This window comes from Urocampus carinirostris, chromosome 19 (genome assembly GCF_059441175.1).
Source record: "Urocampus carinirostris isolate Australia breed hairy pipefish chromosome 19, RoL_Ucar_1.0, whole genome shotgun sequence".
Lineage (NCBI taxonomy): Eukaryota > Metazoa > Chordata > Actinopteri > Syngnathiformes > Syngnathidae > Urocampus > Urocampus carinirostris.
In genome coordinates, this window is record NC_142367.1 from 1,968,438 (window position 1) to 1,989,503 (window position 21,066).

At 42.0% G+C, this 21,066-nt stretch overlaps 2 protein-coding genes across 4 annotated transcripts in view; one reads left to right on the top strand and one right to left on the bottom strand.

Moving 5' to 3' along the window:
* Nucleotides 1–18,788, bottom strand: part of heatr1 (HEAT repeat containing 1) — a 70,516-nt gene extending 51,728 nt beyond the window's left edge. Inside the window, exons 1-15 of the mRNA XM_088323109.1 lie at nt 18,681–18,788; nt 17,421–17,576; nt 17,133–17,349; nt 16,123–16,264; nt 15,928–16,029; nt 10,337–10,477; nt 8,817–9,028; nt 8,027–8,157; nt 5,519–5,591; nt 5,279–5,380; nt 2,237–2,351; nt 2,072–2,179; nt 1,893–1,991; nt 324–412; nt 1–212 (exon numbers count right to left, since the gene is read on the bottom strand). Of these exons, the coding sequence (XP_088179235.1) occupies nt 1–212; nt 324–412; nt 1,893–1,991; nt 2,072–2,179; nt 2,237–2,351; nt 5,279–5,380; nt 5,519–5,591; nt 8,027–8,157; nt 8,817–9,028; nt 10,337–10,477; nt 15,928–16,029; nt 16,123–16,264; nt 17,133–17,349; nt 17,421–17,562 (1,885 nt within the window). The 5' untranslated portion in view covers nt 17,563–17,576; nt 18,681–18,788. The remainder of the gene's footprint in view (nt 213–323; nt 413–1,892; nt 1,992–2,071; nt 2,180–2,236; nt 2,352–5,278; nt 5,381–5,518; nt 5,592–8,026; nt 8,158–8,816; nt 9,029–10,336; nt 10,478–15,927; nt 16,030–16,122; nt 16,265–17,132; nt 17,350–17,420; nt 17,577–18,680) is intronic.
* LOC148346878 (uncharacterized) overlaps nt 18,718–21,066 on the top strand; it is a 40,486-nt gene continuing 38,137 nt past the window's right edge. For 2 of the 3 annotated variants that reach the window (XM_088323111.1, XM_088323113.1), the window contains exon 1: nt 18,754–19,099. The gene's annotated coding sequence lies outside the window, so the exon portion shown is untranslated. The other variant, XM_088323112.1, reaches the window with a different exon arrangement.

Consider the following 21,066-nt stretch of genomic DNA (forward strand, 5'->3'; position numbering starts at 1 on the left):
CTTTGGCCCAGTTCATGGTGAGTGGATGCTGAGCAATAACAGGGCACTGGGCAACATATTGTGCCAGATGGAGCTGGGCAGAGTCTGTGCGAGAAGTTGTGATCACCATGAAGGGGAAAAGCCCCCAGCTGATTTTCTCTACTTGCTTGGCGCTTTGCCTTCCCCGCAGGTAATTAGCCAGTAAACGCACACATTCTGTGCAAACTGGTAACCTGATAGAAAGGGATAATAAAAAGCAATTGCAAGAGGGAATCAAAGGAGAATGACACACCAATTAAAGTTGAAAATCAAGAAAATGATAAAGAAAAATATAGGACTCTGACCAGCTATTGGCCTGGGGTTGGTCGATTCTGTTCAGCAGACACAACAAATTGGACACAACACTGTCAGTGTCCAAAACGTCAAACAGCACCTGGGAAACAACAGCAATATTTAATACATACACGAGTTGTTACCTTTTATCCAACACTGCCACACAATTTAATTCAAATCGCAAATAAATGTGAAAATCATCAATTATTTACTCAGACTTCTGTTTCCCGGGCTGGGCTTCCAAATTACTACTAAAGAGCCACTTCGTAGCAGATCGCATAAGAAGACCAATAACAAAAAGCCTGAATCCTCATCTTAAAAAAACAAAAATGACCTCATAACTACTTTACAAAACGGAGATCACACACTCAGCGGTAAAAGATACTTGGTCGGTCAAACGTTTACTCATAAAGGAATGAATTAAGGCTGAAAAAGTGAAACCTTTACTCGAGCTAGAAGCTGTTAAGCTTCTATTCATCAACAGCCCAAGTCCAGTTTAATCAGCTTTAAAACGTAATGCAGTGCCCCATCTACATATGAGCTTCTCAAGATATGAGAAATCCGAGATGTCTTTTGAGCAAAATTCTTGCCAGGCACACATAAGAAAATCCAAGTTACAAGGATTTCCAGATGCTACCATCGTGCTCTTTTTAATAAAACTTGCTTTACGCATTTTCCTAACATTTTGAAAAGGAGGCAAAGACAAATCCCCTTGGATAGGTTTTTATTTTAAAAGACCTTTAGAAAGTGAAGGTGTTTCGAGTCGAGCTAATAGGGCAATAGGAAGTGAAGAAAAGTAGAGACCGAAACAGCAAAAAGGCAAAAAAAGAAACGTTTGGAATGTCGGAATATATTACCATATTTTCCGGACTATAAACTGCTCAATCAACACAGGCCTAGAGCACCATCTTGAGGTTGGGTGTGAAAATATCATGTAAGTCAGGTCATATTTATTTTTATAGCCCTTAATCACAAGAAGTCTCAAAGGGCTGCACAGACTACCGATTATTGCAAACCAAAGACTATTATTACGCCATCCCCTGTTTTAAAACCTACATGAGAGCAAGGAAAAACTCAAAAACCTCAACATGAGGAAAATGAAACCTTGAGAAGGGACCGCACATGAGGTAATTTCCTTCCGGGATGACCAGGCTGCAATGGATGTTGCAATAACAAATAATACACAGATATTGTCAACATAAAATATGGGTTATTCATATGCTATAGAATAGAAGTGTGTTTTAAGCCTAGATTTGAACAGTTCCACTGAGGTTGCAGATCCAATCTCAAAGGGAAGAGCAAAAAATACAATTTCAATTATTTAATAATAGATTCATAATTTCACATACAACTCTCACCGGAGTAAAGGTTGCACCCCCGGCCAAACTATAAAAAAAAACAAAAAACTGGGACAATGGTCCGGAAAATACGATAATTGGCATCAGTTAATTCTTATGGGTAAAATTCGCTGAAGATACGAATTCTGGATAAAATCTCTATTCGGGAACAACTTCATATCATATAAAGAGGGGGCACTGCATGGTTAAAGCATTGATAAAACCACATGAAAGGTTACTCACCTCCACAGTTTGAAGAGCCGCAATGACGACTTCCAGCACGTCATCCTTCAAGCGCTCCATCATGGCATCTTTTAGAAAGTCAAGGTCCAAACTCTGAAGCTGTGGAGAGGGGAAAAAAAATCAGAAATTAGTATGGCTGCAAATTATCAGAAGAAAATGCAAAAGTTATTGAGACACACCTGCCCAGATGACGCAAGGCTCCTCAGGTGCTCTAGGGCTGAGATTCGTAGCGAGGGTTGCGGGTGCTTCAGGCTGAGTAGCAGCGACGTGTCTGAATCGCCCACAATCTGTCAAGCCCAAATTTTAGTCAACAATTTTTTAAGACTCAAATTTCATTATCGTACCTGGAATTTTCCGCTGCTCACAGACAGTGAGAGAAAATGGCGGAAGAGACGTTTCTGTTCAGAACTGCTCTCTGTCACGTGACCCGAGAGGACACCATCCAGAGCCCCACAGTACCTGAACCAAAAACGAAAAAAAATTTAAGTTTCAATAATTTACATTTTTGAAAAACATCAAAGCATACAGGGAGTGCAGTTTGCTTTGCTTTACAGAAACGTGGCTCACATCTATCATCCCGGACGGTAACGTCGAGCTACCCGGTTTCTGCGCTGTTAGAAGCAGACAGAGACACAAAAGCCTGAGGGAAGTGGAGAGGAGGCGGACTCGCTGTATTCTTGAACACGAGGTGGTGTAAACACAAAAATTTCCATCTGCTGCTTTGGATGTCGAACTTTTGGCCGTAGGTTTGCGTCCCTATTACTTGCCCAGAGAGTTTGGACACGCCATTGCTGTTATTGTTTACATCCCATCGAGCGCTGATGCGGAAGTAGCGTGCGACGTCATCCACTCCGCTGTTGCCAAACTACAAACACAGCACCCCGAGGCCGTCATGTTAATCTCTAGGGACTTCAATCACGTGACTCTGGATACAACACTGCCCTCTTTCTTCCAGTATTTGGACTGCAAAACCAGGGTTAATAGGACTATTGACCTGCTGTCTGCAAACATTAAGGACGCATACAGTGCTACGCCACTGCCTGCCCTAAGGAAAGGAAACCACAACCTCATTCTGCTTAAACCTCCTAACAAACCAAAAGTGAGGAGGCTACCAACAACCACATGCTCATTCAGGAAATTGTCTTCTGAGGCAGAGCTGAGAGACTGCTTTGAATGTACGGACTGGGATGTCCTGCAAGAGTTCAGCAGTGGGGACATTGAGGAGGTGGCAAACTGCACTACTGACTACATCAACTTCTGTATGGACAATGTTGTTCCTGTAAGAACTGTACACTGCTATGCCAACAACAAGCCCTTGATCACGAGCGACATCAAGTGCATTCTGAACCAAGAGAAGAGAGCCTTTAAAGATGGCGATCAGCAGGAGCTAAAACGAGTACAGAGGGAGCTCTGAGTCCAGCTCTGGGAAGCAAAGGAGCAGTACAGTAGGAAGTTGGAGAAAAAGCTACAGAATAACAGCATAAAGGAGGTGTGGGAAGGGATGAAGACCATCACAGGCTGCAGCACCAAGCGGGGTGTGGCCGTGGACGTAGATGTGGGGAGTTAACCAGTTAAACAACTTTTTTAACAGGTTTCAACACCCCAACTCGTTCTCACCCCAGAGTACTGCAGCTGTCCCTCCCCCTCTGCACACCAGCATGGAGGAGGACATCCCCTACTCAAGATCACTGCAGCCCAGGTGTGTGGAGAGCTGAGGAGGCTGCGAACCAGCAAGGCAGCTGGTCCAGGTGGAGTATCCCCCCGACTGCTGAAGGCCTGTGCGTTGGAGCTGGGAGACCCTCTACAGCGCATCTACAACCTGATGCTGGAACAGGGGAGGGTCCCCCAGCTGTGGAAAACTTCCTGCAACATCCCAGTCCCAAAAAAATCAAGACCTGAGGAACTCAACGACTTCAGGCCGGTCGCCCTGACATCACGTGATGAAAACCATGGAGCGGTTGCTGCTGCACCACCTCAGGCCACAGGTCCGCCACGCCATCGACCAAATCCATAATTAAGATGAAAAAAAAAACACATAAGTCGCATCAGGACTATAAATCTCATTTTTAGGGGAAATGTATTTGATAAAATTCAACACTAAACACATGCATGACATCTTGAAAGGCAATTTAAAATAAAAATAAAATGGAGAACAACATGCTGATTAAGTGTAGGGTATTTGATGGCTCGGAGAGGGATGGGAGCAACCAGGCTGTACTTGCCCAAGACACACCACAGGAAATGGTGACCTTACAACCCTAGCGGATCCACCCACCATACTAACGTTACATGTTTAATATGCCTGGTAATGTAAGTAACAACGCAACATATTAAGAGTGATTCAGGTAAAAATAGCATAAAGAACATGCTTACCAAACTATCAGCTTCACTCCAAATCACTAAATGCTGTCACGTTTACCAGTAAACAACTACGCCAACTCAGGAGACAAAACGACGCTTCCTTACTCCACTTTTACATTGCTTACATCAAGACTCATCATCATGTCTGCTTCTCGCTAACTTCAAACTTTATTTCTGCTGCTCGAACACAGTTTTTGGCTGCATATTTCACGATTTGAATATGATTTTCTTTTTGGTACATTTTGTTCAGCTCATTTCTGTTGCTTTTATAAATTAGCAGTAGGTGCTGAAAAATGTCCCCTCACAAAAGGGCATGGTTACAATGATCAACGCAGGCCTAGGGCACCCTATTTCGGTTTAGTGTGAATATTACATGTGAAATAATATCCCCGTAATAACATTCAAAACTCAATGCTATAATAATATTTTAATAATTTAACATTAAAGTCTCACCGGAGTAAAAGTCGCAACCAGGCTATGAAAATACAGTGGGACCTCGGTTATCGCGGTTAATGGGGACCAAAACCACCCGCGATAAGTGAAAATCTGCGAAGTAGCGACGCACCTTCAAAAATACTTAAAAAAAATATATATATATATATATATTAAATATATATATAAATAAATATATATATTTTTTTTAATTATTATTATTTTATTTTATTATTATTATTATTTTTAGACTTGCGAAGCTCTGAACCCGGGAACATGGAACCACGAAGTAGCGACACCCCTTCAAAAATGCTTAAAAAATATATATATATAATAAAAAGAAATAATTATTATTATTATTTTATCATTATTATTTTTTAGGCCCGCGAAGCTCTGAATCCGCGACTGTCGAAGCGCGAAGTAGCGAGGTCCCACTGTAACTGACTTATAGTCCGAAAATACGGTATATTACTGCATTTGTACAACCATTGATCGGATGAAAAACATCGCTGACCACAATCGCAAAACACTGAATGCAACGGTAATAGTATACTAGTAATATAAAGAAAGATTAATATACTAGTTTCACTCACTTGGACTCAAATATTTGCACTAGCGGCAGCAGACGCTGGTTGAGGGTTTCAATGTTGTCCTCTTTGAGCTCAGTCTGACTCAGGTATTCATCTAGCAGCAAACTACAGCAAAAGACAGACAGATAGATCCATTTATTGGATTTCCCAAATATCCACATTTCTGGCTGGCTAGCCTCTGACAAAATGAGCACTGGTGAATTTCAGGTTGATAATTGTCTCAAACGGCCAAAATAAGTTTACCGAGCCACAAGTGCATCCAGGCCTCTGGTTAGTGGGACACTCTGCAGGATAGACTCCAGCACATGAGCGTCATCTGTTGAAAACACACACAAAAAAGGATGTTACACTCTTCAATCCATCTATCTATCTATCCGTTTTCCTCCGCTTATCCGGAGTTGAGTCGCAGGGTCAGGAGCCTCAGCAGGCAAGCTTAGACCCCCCTATCCCCAGCCACTTCACCCAGCTCATCCGACGGGATCCCAAGACTTTCCCGGGCCAACCTGAAGACGTAGTCTCTCCAGCTTGTCCAGTGTCCTCCCGCAGGTGGGACTTGCCCAGAACATCCCCCGAGAGAGGCATCATTATCAGATGCTTGAGCTACTTTAACCGTCTTCATCTCAATGCGGAGAAGCAGCGGCTCTACACAATGTCCCTCCCGGATGACTGGGCTTCTCACTTTATGTATAAAGGGAGAGCCAGCCTGCGGAGAAAACCCATTTCAGCCACGTGTATCAAGGATCGTGTTCTTTCGGTCATGACCCACAATTCATGACCATAGGTGAGGATCGGAAAGTAGATCACCAGGTAAATCGAGAGCTTTGCCTATCGGCTCAGCTCCCTCTTCACCACAAAGGACTGGTAACAGAATCCGCATGACGGCAGATGCTGAAGCGAGCAGTCTGTCAAACTCCCATTCCATCCTACCCTCATTTGTGAACAATAACCGGAGATACTTAAACTCCTCCACTTGGGAAAGGATCTTATCCTCAACCTGGAAGGAGCATGAGGGTTCCGGCTTTGGAGGTGCCGATCTTCTGCTTCACAATTAGCTGCAAATTGCTCCAGTGAGAGATAAAGATCACGGCTTGAGTAAGCCAACAGCACCACATGAACAGCAAAAAGCAGAGATCCAATGCCAAACTCCTCCCATGTTGAGTTGTTGCCTTGGCCACTGCTGAAGTCGCATTCCGCTTAGCCATCCAATACCTGCCAGCTGCATCCAGAGCCCCTCAGGCAAGGAGGGCCCGATAAGACTCCTTCAGCTTGACAAAATCCCTTACCGCCGGTGACCACCAATGGGTCTGAGGGTTGCCCCCACGGCAGGCACAGACTAGATTACGGCCATAGCTTGGATCAGCCGCCAGCAGGGACAAAGTCGATCATCGCACCGTGGCCCACAGTGTGGTGGTGCCAAGTGCACATGTGGGCACATTTATGTTTGAACATGGTGTTTGGTATGGACAAGCCACGACGGGCTCAGAAGTCCAATAACGATACATCACCCGGGTTTAGATCCGGGTGGCCGTTCTTCCCAATCACGCCCCTTCAAATCTCACTGTCATTACCCGTGTGAGCGTTGAAAATTCCCAGCAGTACAACGGAGTCCCCAGGGGACGTGCCCTCGAGCACAGGGGGCGGCATTGGCTCAGGAGGAAAAGCGCTGGTCTTTGGATCAAAAAATTCGATTGCCGGCTCCTCTGTGTTATATGTCGAAGTGTCCTTGGGCAAGACACTGAATCCCGAATGCCCCCGATGGCAAGTAGTTGCCTTGCTTGGCTGACCCTGCTATCGGTTAGTGCGTAAAAAGGGAAAATTGTGAAGCACATTGTAAAGCGCTTCGGGAGGTATTCATTGACTTGAAAAAAAAAAAACTGCTATATAAATGTGGACCATTTACATTTACACCCTCCAATGAAGGGTGGGTAATTTGAACTGCTATTTGGTGCATAAGCACAAACAGGACCCATCTCCCACCTGAAAGCAGAGGGAGGCTACCCTCTCGGTGAACCCCAACATACAGGCGCGGAGAGGTAGTAAAACTAATATGCCCACACCGTTTCTGCGCCTCTCGTCACAGGAAATTCCAGAGTGGAAAAGAGTCCAACCCCTCTCAGGAGGACTGGTACCATAGCCCAAGCTGTGTGGCGGTGAGTCCGATCATATCTAGTCGGAACTTCTCAACCTCACACACCAAGTTGGGCTCCTTCCCCATCAGAGAGGTAACATTCCATGTCCTAAAAGCCAGTTTCTGTGGCCGGGCATCGGTGCCCCAAGGACCCCTACTTTAGATGCTACCTTGCTCTCTATGCACGCGACCCCTTTGGCCCCTCCCACAGTTGGTGAGCCCATGAGAAGGGGGCCCCAGTCGTCCCTTCGGGCTGTGCCCGGCCAGACCCTGCTCGCCAGCGGACTCCTGCAGAGGGGGGGCTCTTGCGGCCCGCATCCAGGCGAGGTAAATTGTGGATCTAAGTTTTTGGTCGTCATAAGGCGTCTTTATCTGCCCTTTGTCTGGCCCCTCACCTAGAACCTGTTTTCGGTGGGTGACCCTACCAGGGGCTTATAGCCCCCAGACAACATAGCTCCTCGGATCATTGGGACACACAAACTCCTCCACCATGATAAGGTAGCAGATCATGGAAGATCTGTTCGACCAACAAAATGTAAACCTTTGTCTTATGTTTTTAACTGAGCTTGTAAAAAAGCAGTAGACCAGATGAGGTAGCAGGTAGCGCTGGATTATGTGTTTACCTGAGCTTCTAAATAAGGAGTGGACCAGATGAGGCAGCAGGTAGCACAGCAGAGGTGTCACGTCGTGAGTCATGGCCATGAGTTGAAGTGTGGATGCCAGTGCAGTCACGGAACATATGTGGCTGCAAAATCTAAACACAATAAGGTAATACCGCTTCAACCAGGTAAATTTGTATCATATACAAAACACTAGGAACGCAGGCCGATTATCTAGTCAATGGTTATCGGCCCGATAACAGCCAAATGTGACAGCTGTCGGCCTGATATAAAAAATAGAAGCTATAGTTTGTCACTTTGAGCCTCACTTTATGATTCAATCAGCAAACATTACTTGTTAGAAATATTTCCAAGAATTTATGTTTCTCTTTAAAAGAGCTTATGATTTTCTTGGTAGTAGGAGTACAACTTGATTGTATACCACTCTACGTTTTTGTAGTAAGCACAGGGCATCAGAGCTTGGTCAAAATCAATGGCATCGCTGAGCCGGCTTCTGCCTTTTTCTTTATTTTGGGGATAAAATTTTAGAAACTATTTACCTATTTATTCTCCAACAGGGTGCTTGATTTTTTTTCAGTGATCGAATGCAACCATGATCAAACATAAACCTGTTTTTCCTCCAAGAAGTGCCCAGAGGTGTGAGTTGCCAAGCGCAAATTTCCAAGTGTCAGGATTGATGCTCGTGGATAGTGATGTGTGCGCGCAGCGCTTGACAAAAACAATTTAAAATTTTGCGCAAGATCAAACAATCCCCTTGTCCCCTTGAATGTTGAATAATGTAGCTCCATCTTACCTAACCCCAGCTGTGCCTTCTTTCTGACTCTGCAGAAGGACTATGAGGCAACCCAGCCCCTCTTTGGTCAACAAGGGTTCTTTGAGAACAGACTTGCTGATATAAAGCGCCAGCGTGTTGATCAAACTCGCCTCCAACACCACCTTTACTGCCATCTGACACACGATCATGTAAGTGGCTGCTTTATAGTCAGCCAAGTCTGACTTTAGACCCTGTAAATGGAAAGGAATTAATGTAAAAACCTAACAGCAAAAATTATACTTTTGAAAACAACTATACACCCTTTTTGAAGGTGACTATAAATTCAGATTTGCTTTCACAATCTTATTAAGTGTCCACATATTTGATTAGTGTTAGAGCTTTTGAGTTATTATTCTGTCAAAAAAGTTTTTTATTTTACATTCTTCCAACATTACCTCTAATCAGTGTTCCCTCTAAGCTGCACGTGTGCGCAATTGCGCACTGCTCGCTCATTCTCAGCGCACAAGAAAATCCAGCCAGCGCACAAAAATGAGGGCTCAAAATTACTAATTAAGAAGCGACTTAAGGCAAAGTTAGTGCATGAAGGTAAAAATACATGGGTTCCCCTGACGTTGTGTCCTAAATGCGGTATTTTGAAGTCCAGTCGAAGTAGAACGAAGTTGAGTAAAGTTAGTAGTTTGTCGAGAACAGACTTCTTCGGCTCGGCTCACTAAAAGGAACCGGCTCTTTCGGGTCCTAAACGGCTCTTCAGGTTGTTTAATCCCAACATGACCAAATAGTATGTAAAATTATGCACAAAATGACTTAAAGGAAGGGGGGAATAGAACAAAAAAAAAAATGAAAATGTAGTGAAAAGCTGAGAAAAACAGAAACAAAAGGAAGAGAAAAAAAGAAGGAAAAATTTAGAAAAAAGCCACAAAAAAAAGAAAAGAAAGAAATGTAGGAAAAAAGAAAATAGAGAACAAAAAGAAAAAAGTAACAGCTCAGAAAAAAATAAACACAATGAGATTTTTTTAAAGGAATTTAAAAAAAGTAGAAAAAAAACACAGAAAAAAGAAGAAAAAGTTTGTGTTGCATTGAAATAATTTCCAATTATATCAAGTGAATCTTGTTGCCAACATTGTACTTCCACAAAAAAAATGTGATTAAGTACAGTTCTGTATCTTACAACCGACTAAATAAGCCCCCAAAAATGTTAATATTATGCGACAAAATATTTCAGGAAATAAAAAGAAATGGATATCTTGTGAAAGAATTGTAATAACAAACGACATTTGTAGGCCGTACAACCTTTGCAATAGTACATGAGTCAATTCATTCAAATGAGAAAAATGATTTTGCATTGCCGGAAATTCAGCTAAATGTAACTTGATGTCAAGTTTTGGACATGTTTGATAATTATCTTGCCACACTTGGGATTATGGTTGCTCACTGTTGTTTCAAGCGTTGCTCACCGACTTTGTGTGAACACTCAGACCCGTGGAAAATTAGAGGGAACATTGCCTCTGATGTTATGAAAAATAATTATTACTCTCTACCTTTTGTACGTATGGCAGCAGTTTGGAAACAATGGTGTCTGATAATTTGTCAACCGCATCCAGAGCAGACACAATGACAGATGCGTAGAAGGAGAAGATGACTTGGAGCTGGGAGAAACTTTTGGAATGTCCCGAATAAGCCTGGAAGAAATCAACATAACACTGTATTGAGTGAACCCTTTTTTTTTTATAGTTTGGGTAACCTGTGATAGGCAAAATGAGTGAAGTAGAAACAATTTTTTATTTATTTAAAAATTTTCACACAGAAACCACAGAACATTTTCTATGGACTCAAGTATTTGTTAATGAAATAAAAGTATTGTACACGATACCTGTAAACATTTGTTTTTTCCCTAAAACCTACCCTTTAGAAACTATTTAGCCAATTAGAATGCAAAACACAATGCATGTTAAAAATTTAAGAAGCAGCGAGACAGTTAAAGATGAACCGTGTTACAGCAAGGGATTCCTGTACTATTGTATATGTGTATTCTGAGATGGAAATGTAAATGAACAGATAGGTTTATGACACAAAAAATAACAATTACATTGCAATCTTCTTGTAAGGATAATCATTTGCTGCATGGTGTACTTAAAACAGTCTTTAGGGGACACTGTGGTGCCCGCGGAAGGCACCACATTGGAGGCCCCTGTAATAAATGGTCATGGTAAATTGACTAAATTTATACAACGCTTCACTCAGTCAATGAGAACCTCCAAAGCGCTTGCAGACAAAAATAATAATTATGGGGGACTTTAACATTCATATGAACTCCCCACTCAGTTCACTTACTGTTGCGTTTCGGTCTCTAATTGATACATTTGGTTTTAATCAACTGGGTGATATGCCAACTCATAAAGATGGAAACACGCTAGATTTGGTTCTGACTCGAGGAGTTTCAACCTCAAACATGACGGTGTTACCGTGCACTACCGTTATTTCTGATCACTATTTAGTTACATTCGAGGTGCTAGCTAAATGTAGTATTAAAAAAGCTGAAGGGTTTAGCAGGTGCAATATAAGCACTGGCACAGTTTCTGAGCTCTTTGTTTTTTTTCTTTCAGGAGCGTCCTTTCCTTCATACAAATGCTCTATCGACTCACTCATGAATGAGGTTAATGCTACCCTGGCTAGTGTCCTGGATTCAGTAGCGCCCATACGGCTTAAATCACCAACTAAAAGACGCACGCCTTTGTTTACTGATGAAACTAGATCCCTTAAACAAGAATGCAGGAAATCTGAAAGAAAATGGCGCGCTACCAAGCTTGAAGTTTTCCATCAAACCTGGTGTGACAGCTTGTTAAAGTATAAAGCGGCCCTTGCCTCTGCAAAATCAGCCTACCTTTCGAAGGTGATTGCGTCACTAAAGAACAACCCCAAAATCCTTTTCGACACTGTAGCATCGCTTACAAGGCAACAGATTATCCCAGATAGTTTTACCCATTCAGCCCATGACTTTGTGGTCTTCTTTAATAAGAAGATTCAATGCATGCAGGAGGAAATTTCTAAAGACAGTATTAATACAACACATACTAAAGGGATGAAATCTATAGATGCACGACATGGTGGCTGTCCAGGGAATTTCTCCCGATTTAGTGAACTGTCACTCGATAACCTTAAACAGGTGGTGAATACGTCCAAACAGACGACTTGCCTGTTCGACCCGCTTCCAGGTTCGCTTATTAAAGGTCTTTTTGGGGTCCTTGGACATTCAGTTCTAAATATTATAAACATATCACTCTCCTCAGGTGCAGTTCCAGCGGCTTTTAAGTCCGCTGTTATTAAACCTACACTGAAACGACCCAACCTTGATCCAGAAAGCTTATGTAATTATAGACCTGTGTCAAACATATCCTTTCTTTCTAAAGTACTTGAAAAAGTAGTGGCACAGCAGCTGAATAATTTCATATCTGAGAATAATGTTTTTGAATCAATGCAATCAGGATTCAGGGTTAACCACTCTACTGAGACAGTCTTCAGCTGGTACAAAATGCCGCAGCGAGGCTTTTAACTAGGACAAAAAAGTCTGATCACATCACCCCAATTTTGGCTAACCTGCATTGGCTCCCTGTTAGCCTAAGATGTGATTTCAAGGTTCTCTTGTTATTGTACAAAATCATACATGGACTTTCCCCCTCATATCTTTCAGATCTGATTTCCCCCTATGTTCCGGCCCGAAGCCTTCATTCTGAGAGCGCCGGTCTTCTGGTGATCCCAAGAGCCAAGAAGTGTTCCGCTGGTTCGAGAACGTTCTCCATCCGGGCACTGGTGTTGTGGAATGCTCTTCCCCCTGAGATCCGATCGGCAACCTCAGTGGAAATGTTTAAATCTAAGCTTAAAACTTACTTCTACTCCAAAGCAGATCAATAACCTAAACTGCTCATGTGTAATAACCTGTGAAGCACTTTGAGACTCTTAGTGATTAAGGGCTATACAAGTAAAAATGACATGACTTGACTCTGATTAAGGTAATCAATGATCTCCTACAGGCAATGGACTCTGGCGCTTCATCACTTTTGCTGCTGCTGGACCTTAGTGCTGCTTTTGACACAGTGGACCATAATATCCTACTACAACGATTGGAAAAATGGATTGGCCTCTCAGGAACCGTCCTCTCATGGTTCAGATCTTACCTCTCAGATAGGACGCACTGTGTTAAATTTGGCAGGGATCAGTGCTTGGCCCCTTTCTTTTCAGCATTTACATGCTTCCATTAGGTGATATTATTCGCAAGTATAATATCAGTTTCCACTGCTACGCAGATGACACTCAACTATATCTTCCGTTGGAGGAATCTGCCACACTAAACTGTGGAAATTTGGAGGCCTGCCTCATTGAGATAAAAGAGTGGATGTCACTCAATTTTTTGCGTCTTAACTCTGAAAAGACCGAAATGTTAGTTATTGGTCCATCTAAATGCCGTGACTTATTCTCAAAAACTGCTGTGAACATTGACAAATGTCACATCACACAGAGTGACTCAGTTAAAAATGTAGGTGTCATATTTGACCACGATCTGTCCTTTCAAACACATGTGAAGAAAATTACTAGAACCGCTTTCTTCCATCTTCGCAACATTGCTAAAATTCGTCCTATGCTGTCTCAGTCAGATGCGGAGATTATAATTCACGCGTTGGTTACCTCCCGTTTTGATTACTGTAGTGCACTACTCTCCGGTCTCCCGAAGGCCAGAATCAAGAGTCTTCAGCTGGTACAAAATGCTGCAGCAAGGCTTTTAACTAGCACAAAATAGTCCGATCACATCAGGCCGATTTTGGCTAACCTGCATTAACTCCCTGTTAGCCTAAGATGTGATTTCAAGGTTCTCTTAATTTTATACAAAATCATACATGGACTTTCCCCCTCATATCTTTCAGATCTGGTTTCCCCCTATGTTCCGGTCCGAAGCCTTCATTCTGAGAGCGCCGGTCTTCTGGTGATCCCAAGAGCCAAGAACTGTTCCGCTGGTTCGAGAGCATTCTCCATCCAGGCACCGGTGCTGTGGAATGCTCTCCCCCCTGAGATCCGATCTGCAACCTCAGTGGAAATGTTTAAATCTAAGCTTAAAACACACTTCTACTCTATAGCATATGAATAACCTATACTTTTCGAGGACAATATCTCTGTATTATTTGTGATTGCAACATCCTTTGCTCTCTGGTAATCCTGAAAGGGGATGCTACATGTGCGGTCCCTTCTCAAGGTTTCTTCATTTTCCTCATGTTCAGGTTTTTCCTTGCCCTCATGTTGGTTCCAGATCCGGGGATGATGTAATAATAGTCTGAAAAATAGTTTGTGTAATAACCTGTGCAGCCCTTTGAGACTCTTTGTGATTAAGGGATATACAAGTAAAAATGACTTGAACTCACAATTTACCCATTCACACGCACAGCGATAGTGGAGTCAACAAGGACAGGTATCTGCATATCAGGGGCATTAGTGGTACAGTGTTTTGCCCAAGGAAAAATATTCAACTCAGAAGAGCCGGGAATCAAACCTAAGATCTCTCTGGTCCCAAGACGACTGCGCTAGCTCCTGAGCTACTGCAACCCCAAATGATCGCAAACGTCGTTATATGCTTTAGTTATACAGTTGTGGTTAAAAGTTTACATACACTTGTGAAGAACATAATGTAAGGACTCTCCTCAGTTTCCAGTCAGTTATTTCAACAACTCAGATTTTTTTTTGATAGTGATTGGAACAGTTAGTTCTTGGGCCCAAAAAAACGTTCATGAGGTTTGATTATTTTATAAGTTTATTATGGGTTAACAGAAAAAGTGATCAAATCTGCTGGGTCAAAAACATACATACAGCAGCGCTAATATTTGGTAAAATGCCTTTTGGCCATTTTCACTTCAGTTAGGCGCTTTTGGTAGACACCCACAAGCTTCTGGCGAACTTCTGGTTAAATCTTTGACCACTCTTCTTGAATAAAATTGGTGCAGTTGAGTTAAATTTGGTGGCTTTCTGATATGGACTTGTTTCTTCAGCATTGTCCACAAGTTCTCAATGGGGTTTAAGTCAGGACTTTAGAAAGGCCATTTTAAAACCTTAATTCTAGCCTAATTAAGCCATTCTATTAGCATTTTTTATGTGTGTTTGGGGTCATTGTCCTGTTGGGAGACCCAATATTTGGGCTGATGACTTTAGCTTATCTTGAAAAATGTTAAGGTAATCCTCCTTTTTCATTATCCCTTTTACTCTCTGTAAAGGACCAGTTCCATTGGCAGCAAAACAGCCTCAACGAATAATGCTACCACCACTGTGCTTGCGATGGCATGGTGTACTTAAGGTTAATGGCTGCTACCTTTTTTCCTCCTAAGATATTGCTGGGAATTGTGGCAAAATAGCTCGATTTTTGTTTTGTCTGACCACAGAACTGTCTTCCATAAGGTTTCATCTTTTTATACTTACAATTGTTTGCACTGTTGCTCTTGGGACCTGCAGCTGCTTTGAAATAGCTCCAAGTTACTTTCCTGACTTGTCCAAGTCAATAATTTGACTTTCTCATTGTTTCGTTTATAGGCGTTTGTATCCAATGAGCCCTATTAAAATGGCCTCAGAGGAGTCACTAGTTGTAGTCACTCATAATCACTCACAAGAAGTTAAGAGGCTATGCTATGAAGCTCATTTTACTGACACAACTTTTTAAGTCACCAAAATTCCTAATTCGGGTTGCTGTGTGCAAATGTTTGACCCAGCAGATTTGATCACTTTTTCTGTTAACCCATAAGTCATAAAAGAACCAAACCTCATGAATGTATTTTGTGACAAAAAACTATCAGAGAAAAAATCAGAGTTGTATAAATAACTGGGAACTCAGGAGAGCCCTGACATCATGTTCTTCACAAGTGTATGTAAACTTTTGATCACAACTGTATGTATTGGTCAGTCAGTTAAATATAAAATGTACCCATTTTTGTCCCTGGTGCCCTCTAGACCGCCTACCCACCAGGGTCTCGTAAAATTATATGGGAAACACTAGATAATGTTAATACTATTTTCAGGGATCCCCATTTAAATCCATGAAAATGTACTTGACATATTGCACTCATTTGCATCCTAGAGTGTGTAAAGTATAGCTACCTACCTGAATGGATTTAGTGACCATGTTACAGATGAAGTCCATGAAGCTCAGGTCAGAATAGCAGTGGGTAACCAGAGTCCCTTTGGCCAACGGCACACCAGCTTTCTACACAACCAAACAAGAACAAACCAAATAGACATAAATTAACCAAGAAGCTGAAACATAAACATTAATCAGGCGGACAACAGTATTTCTCACCTGCAGAGCATACAGCCAATTCCAGCAGTGTGTGCCATCTTTGATCTGGAGGAGCTGCACAACTCGGACAAACGTGTTGGTATGGTGATAAGGCAGCACACAAGCCAGCAGGCAGTCAACATTGTACAGATGAATGTAGAAGCTGCATGCAGAGAGAAGTAAGCTTCAATATCTGGATATTACAAGCTCTAGATCAGGGCTCTTAAACTCAATTGACTTGAGGGCCACCGGAGCTAGGGTCTGGGTGAGGTTGGGCTGAATTGGGATTTCCACAAGAAAACTTTTGATTTTAAAAAATTCACTGTTCTCAAATATCTTTAAAAAAATCTACACAAAATAAGAATAAAAAATAAAAAATATCAATAATTAATGTAAAAATCAATCAGTGATAAATTAATTCATAATTTGAGTGGGCTGCAATTACAAAAAATGGGACAGCGTGTATTATTTGACCACGAGATGTTACTTTATTGTGCCGTGCAACCGAAAACGAACGCTCATAAGAAAGCCAACTAGAGACTTAAAGTGACCAAACCCCTTTTTTCTTATTCTTTTTGCTCAGTCTTTAGGAAAGGGAGAAAAAGAAAAGGGAAAAGGAAATAAAAAAGACAAAGACAGATGAAAAAAGATCAAAGAATGAGAAAAATGCTAGACAAAAACAAGGAAAAAAAGGATTTTTGTTTTTGGGGTACTTGTAGCGACAATGATGCCAGCTCCATCCAAGGCTAATGCTATGTAAAATAAGTGCAAATTTCTGTAAATCATGAGTATTTTTAAACATTTATTTAAAAATAAGACGTTTATTTAATAGTTTGTGTTTTTGGCGTATTCTTAAAATCAGTACTTGGTTTTTAAATAATTTTTTTTGTCTCACCAGGAGGCGCTTAATAATACACTCTCTGTCCCTCTTGGACTTTGATATTGAGTCTGGGGCCTCAAACTAATATCCTGTGGTCGGACAGTTTTAGACCCCTACTGGAGATCAATGTCATACTTAAACCAAAACTCACCGGTGCACCAGCCACTCAATGCACTTGTGTGCTGGCTTTAGGAGGAAGTATGGAGAGACGCGGGTGAGGAATAGAGAGATGTCATCATCCAGCTTCTTGTTGACATCTTTGGACTGGACACTACGTTCCAGGGTGATTGATGCACGGTTGAAAAGTGAGCCATGGAACTCCATAAAGGCCGGTTCAATCCCTATGAGCTGCTCTAGGCCAGTGCAACCTATCGAGAAAAAATGAAATGGTTTCAGGGAGTAAAAATGCAAAGAAGAGTAATTGAGGAAAGGTACTCACCTAGGGCATAGAATGTGCTTCTGTCGAGGCTAGCGGCTTCTTTTGGGTCAAAGAGAAGCGAGGCAACCTCTTTACGGGATAATAAATTGGGGTCATTCTGAGGAAGCGACAGGCGCTTTAGCTGATAGGCTAATGATGTCATTGTAGGATTTGAGTCTGTTGTAGGATCTGAGTCTGGAAGAATAGAAGAATGAACTACATCAGGGATGCACAAACTAATGTAAACCAATCTGTGGGGATTTTCTTCTCGGCTCGTATCCCTGAAAATTTTGCAGAGTATTTTGGATGAGTGGTTAATAAACCGCGTTTCGAGGTGTGCGTTAATGATGTAAGCGGTGACGTTAGAAGTCCCGCAAAGTGTACCATGTGACTGATTCAGAAAATGATTCGCTTGGTTTTAGTACCGTATTTTCCGCACTATAAGGCGCACCTAAAAGGGGGGGGGGTTGCAAACTAACGCCGAGGACCCCCCTTCACCTTACCTGAGTCCAAAAACTTGGGAAAGAAACATCTGACATTGAATGAGTAAAAATAAAATGAATAAGCACTTTAATTGCTTAACGTCCAATTATGTATCATTTAATTTCTGAACATATTTATCAAATTAAATGCAAAAAAAAAAACGTATGAGCTAGTTTTTCAATTTTAAATTAATCTATAGACAAATAAAAAAGATGAAATATGTAACGCGTACGTGTAAAAGACAGTATGTAAATGTACTAATCGATGCAAACGAGGATTGTATAGGTCTACACAATTTTATTCTTATTGCCGATTTATCGCATCTGAGACTCGCCACTCGGCGAAATTGTTTTTAACAATATCCAAAATTCCCTTTATTGTCAGTAACACAAAATGCCACAAAGTACGTTCTATGTGTACCACCGTACGTTGTTGACGAAGGTTTAAAATTCGGCCCGAGACTGAAAAAGGTTGGCCACCCCTGAACTACGTGATCAACACAAGAGAACGATGTTAAATAATTTTGATTATTGTGATTAAAAACACATACAACTAAACGAGTGGACCAATAAAAATGAAACCTGAAGTTAATATAAACAAAAGAAGCATAAGGTGGCGCAGTAAAATTTGTAAAAGACAAACTATTTTAAGACTTGGGAAATCTGTATGGGAGAAAAAAATAGTTAACAAACGAATACTGTTTGAGTGACAACAGTCTTTTTGAATGTCTGCATTTAGCGTCTCATTGTATAAATATAAAGACGAACCGTTTTTTTTTTTGTTTTCCTCGGGACTCACGTGTAATTGCTGATAATGGCACTCCTCGTGCTGGATGCTTTCACATCCGGGTTACATCCGGGTAAGTATCGACGCTCCATGTCGTTCACATCCACCTTTGCCTCGCATGGGATTTACTGTATCTTCAAATGTTGTTCAATTATTTTCTTTGTGTGACAAGAAAAGACAGCGAAAGTACAATAAAGAAAGCTATTTAAATGAAAAGAAGACAGTCACACAATGTGCAAATCTTTAGCAAACCCTGGTTTTCGTTGAACAATAATTTTCGATGCAGTTACAACGTGAACCACACAGAAGTGATAGGTAGTGGTGTTCTAAAAATCACGAAGAAGACGGTGTAACATATTCTCGGGCATTTAGATTGTCCATGTTTGACTGAAGGCGGATTTTCAATGATTTGTTCTTCACCGTGGAATTTGGTAAGTGACAGTCAGATCTTCTATATATCTATCTACCTTGGTCATAGCCCTCAAGAGGGGTGACCGACAGCAAGACAACACAAACAATAAAAAGAAAATAAAAGGGAAAAAATAGCAACAAAAAAAAACACACACAAATTTTTTTGGACCATGGCCAACCCAATCGCCCAAACACCCAAGCAAGTTAGGCACCTCGGCACCTAAGTTGGTCATGCTTTCGTTCCTCCTGATGAAACGGGACACCAGAAAGCGGCCATGTCACTCGGGTCAGGGTGACACAACACACTCTTTTGTTCAATAGCAGGGCCCGTCAGCTTCACTGGCTTACCTCTGCTGCATCCTACGGGTGCCCATCCCATCCTTAAGAACGCGTCCACAATCCCACTATCCTTTCACAACACATCTCCACTCCTTTCTATCACCAACAAGAGCTCTAGCTTCCATTATATTTAGACCTCTTTCCTGCAGTGAACTCATAACACCATTCATCCACGTCAATCGCGGCCTTCCTCTTGGTCTCCTTCCATTGACTTCTGCTCTGTAGATCCTCTTCAACATTCGCTCCTCATCCATCCTCTCCATGTGTCCAAACCAACCGAGTACCCTCTTATCAACACGCTTGCTCAGTTCCACGACTACTCCAGTTCTGTCTCTCACAATTTAATTTCTCAATCTATCCAATCTTGTCACGCCTAACATAGTCCTCAAACACTTCATCTCAAAAACATTCAATTTCCTTCTTAAATCTGCGTTCAGGCTCCAAGTCTCTGCACCATACAACACAGTCAGCACAATCACACTCTCATAGAGTCCCCTCTTAACATCCATACTCATACTCTTGTTGTTCATCACTCCCCTCAGAGCACCCAAAACCTTGCTTCCTTGATTCACTCTGTGCAATACCTCGCACTCCATTCCACCAACTGCAGCCACATCACAACCCAAGTACCTAAAGCTTTCAACTTCTTCCAGGACCTGTCCATGCAACCTGATTTCTAACGTCATGCCCACTCCATCACGTGAACACTTCATCACCTTACTCTTCCCAACCTTGACACATAACTTACGCCTATCACATACTCTTCCAAACTCCGTTACCAACCTTCTCAATGTTTCCTCAGAATCAGCCACAAGCGCTGTGTCATCTGCAAACAACAACTGACTTACCTGCCACACTGTTCCACTGTTGTCCATCATCTCTACACCTCTGCCAAATACTCTTGCATTCACCTCTCTCACCACACCATCCATACACATTAAACAGCCATGGTGACATCACACACCCCTGTCTCACACCAGTCAACACAGGGAACCACTCACTTGTCTCACCCCCTACTCTTACACATGCTCTTAAATGGTTCCAACAACTTTCCACCCACTCCATACATCACCATCACTTGCCACAACGCCTCTCTATCAACTCTGTCATACGTCTTTTCCAAGTCCATGAAAGCCAAATAAACATCCTTACCTTTTGCAAAATATTTCCCACACACCTGTCGTACTGCAAACACCTGATCCACACATCCTCTTCCTTTCCTGAAACCACTCTGCTCTTCCATCACCACCTCATCCGTTCTTTCTCTCACTCTCTTAATCAAGACTCTTCCATACAGCTTACACACACAGACAACAAACTGATACCTCTCGAATTGCTACATTCATACTTATCACCTTTAGCCTTATACAATGGCACCACACATGCACTACACCAATCAACAGGAACCACACCACTTAATAAGCATACATTCAACAAGCGTACTAACCAGTCAATCATAGCTGTGCCACCTTTTTTCAGGCATTCAGCAGTACAACCATCCAACCCAGGTGCCTTCCCCCCTTTCATTTCTTGCACTGCCTCTTGCACCTCCCATGTTTCCACAAGCTTCACTTTTAAATCACCCAACACAGGCATTCTCTCCATACCATCGATCGCCTCGACTCTCACTTCTCTCCCATCCTCCACA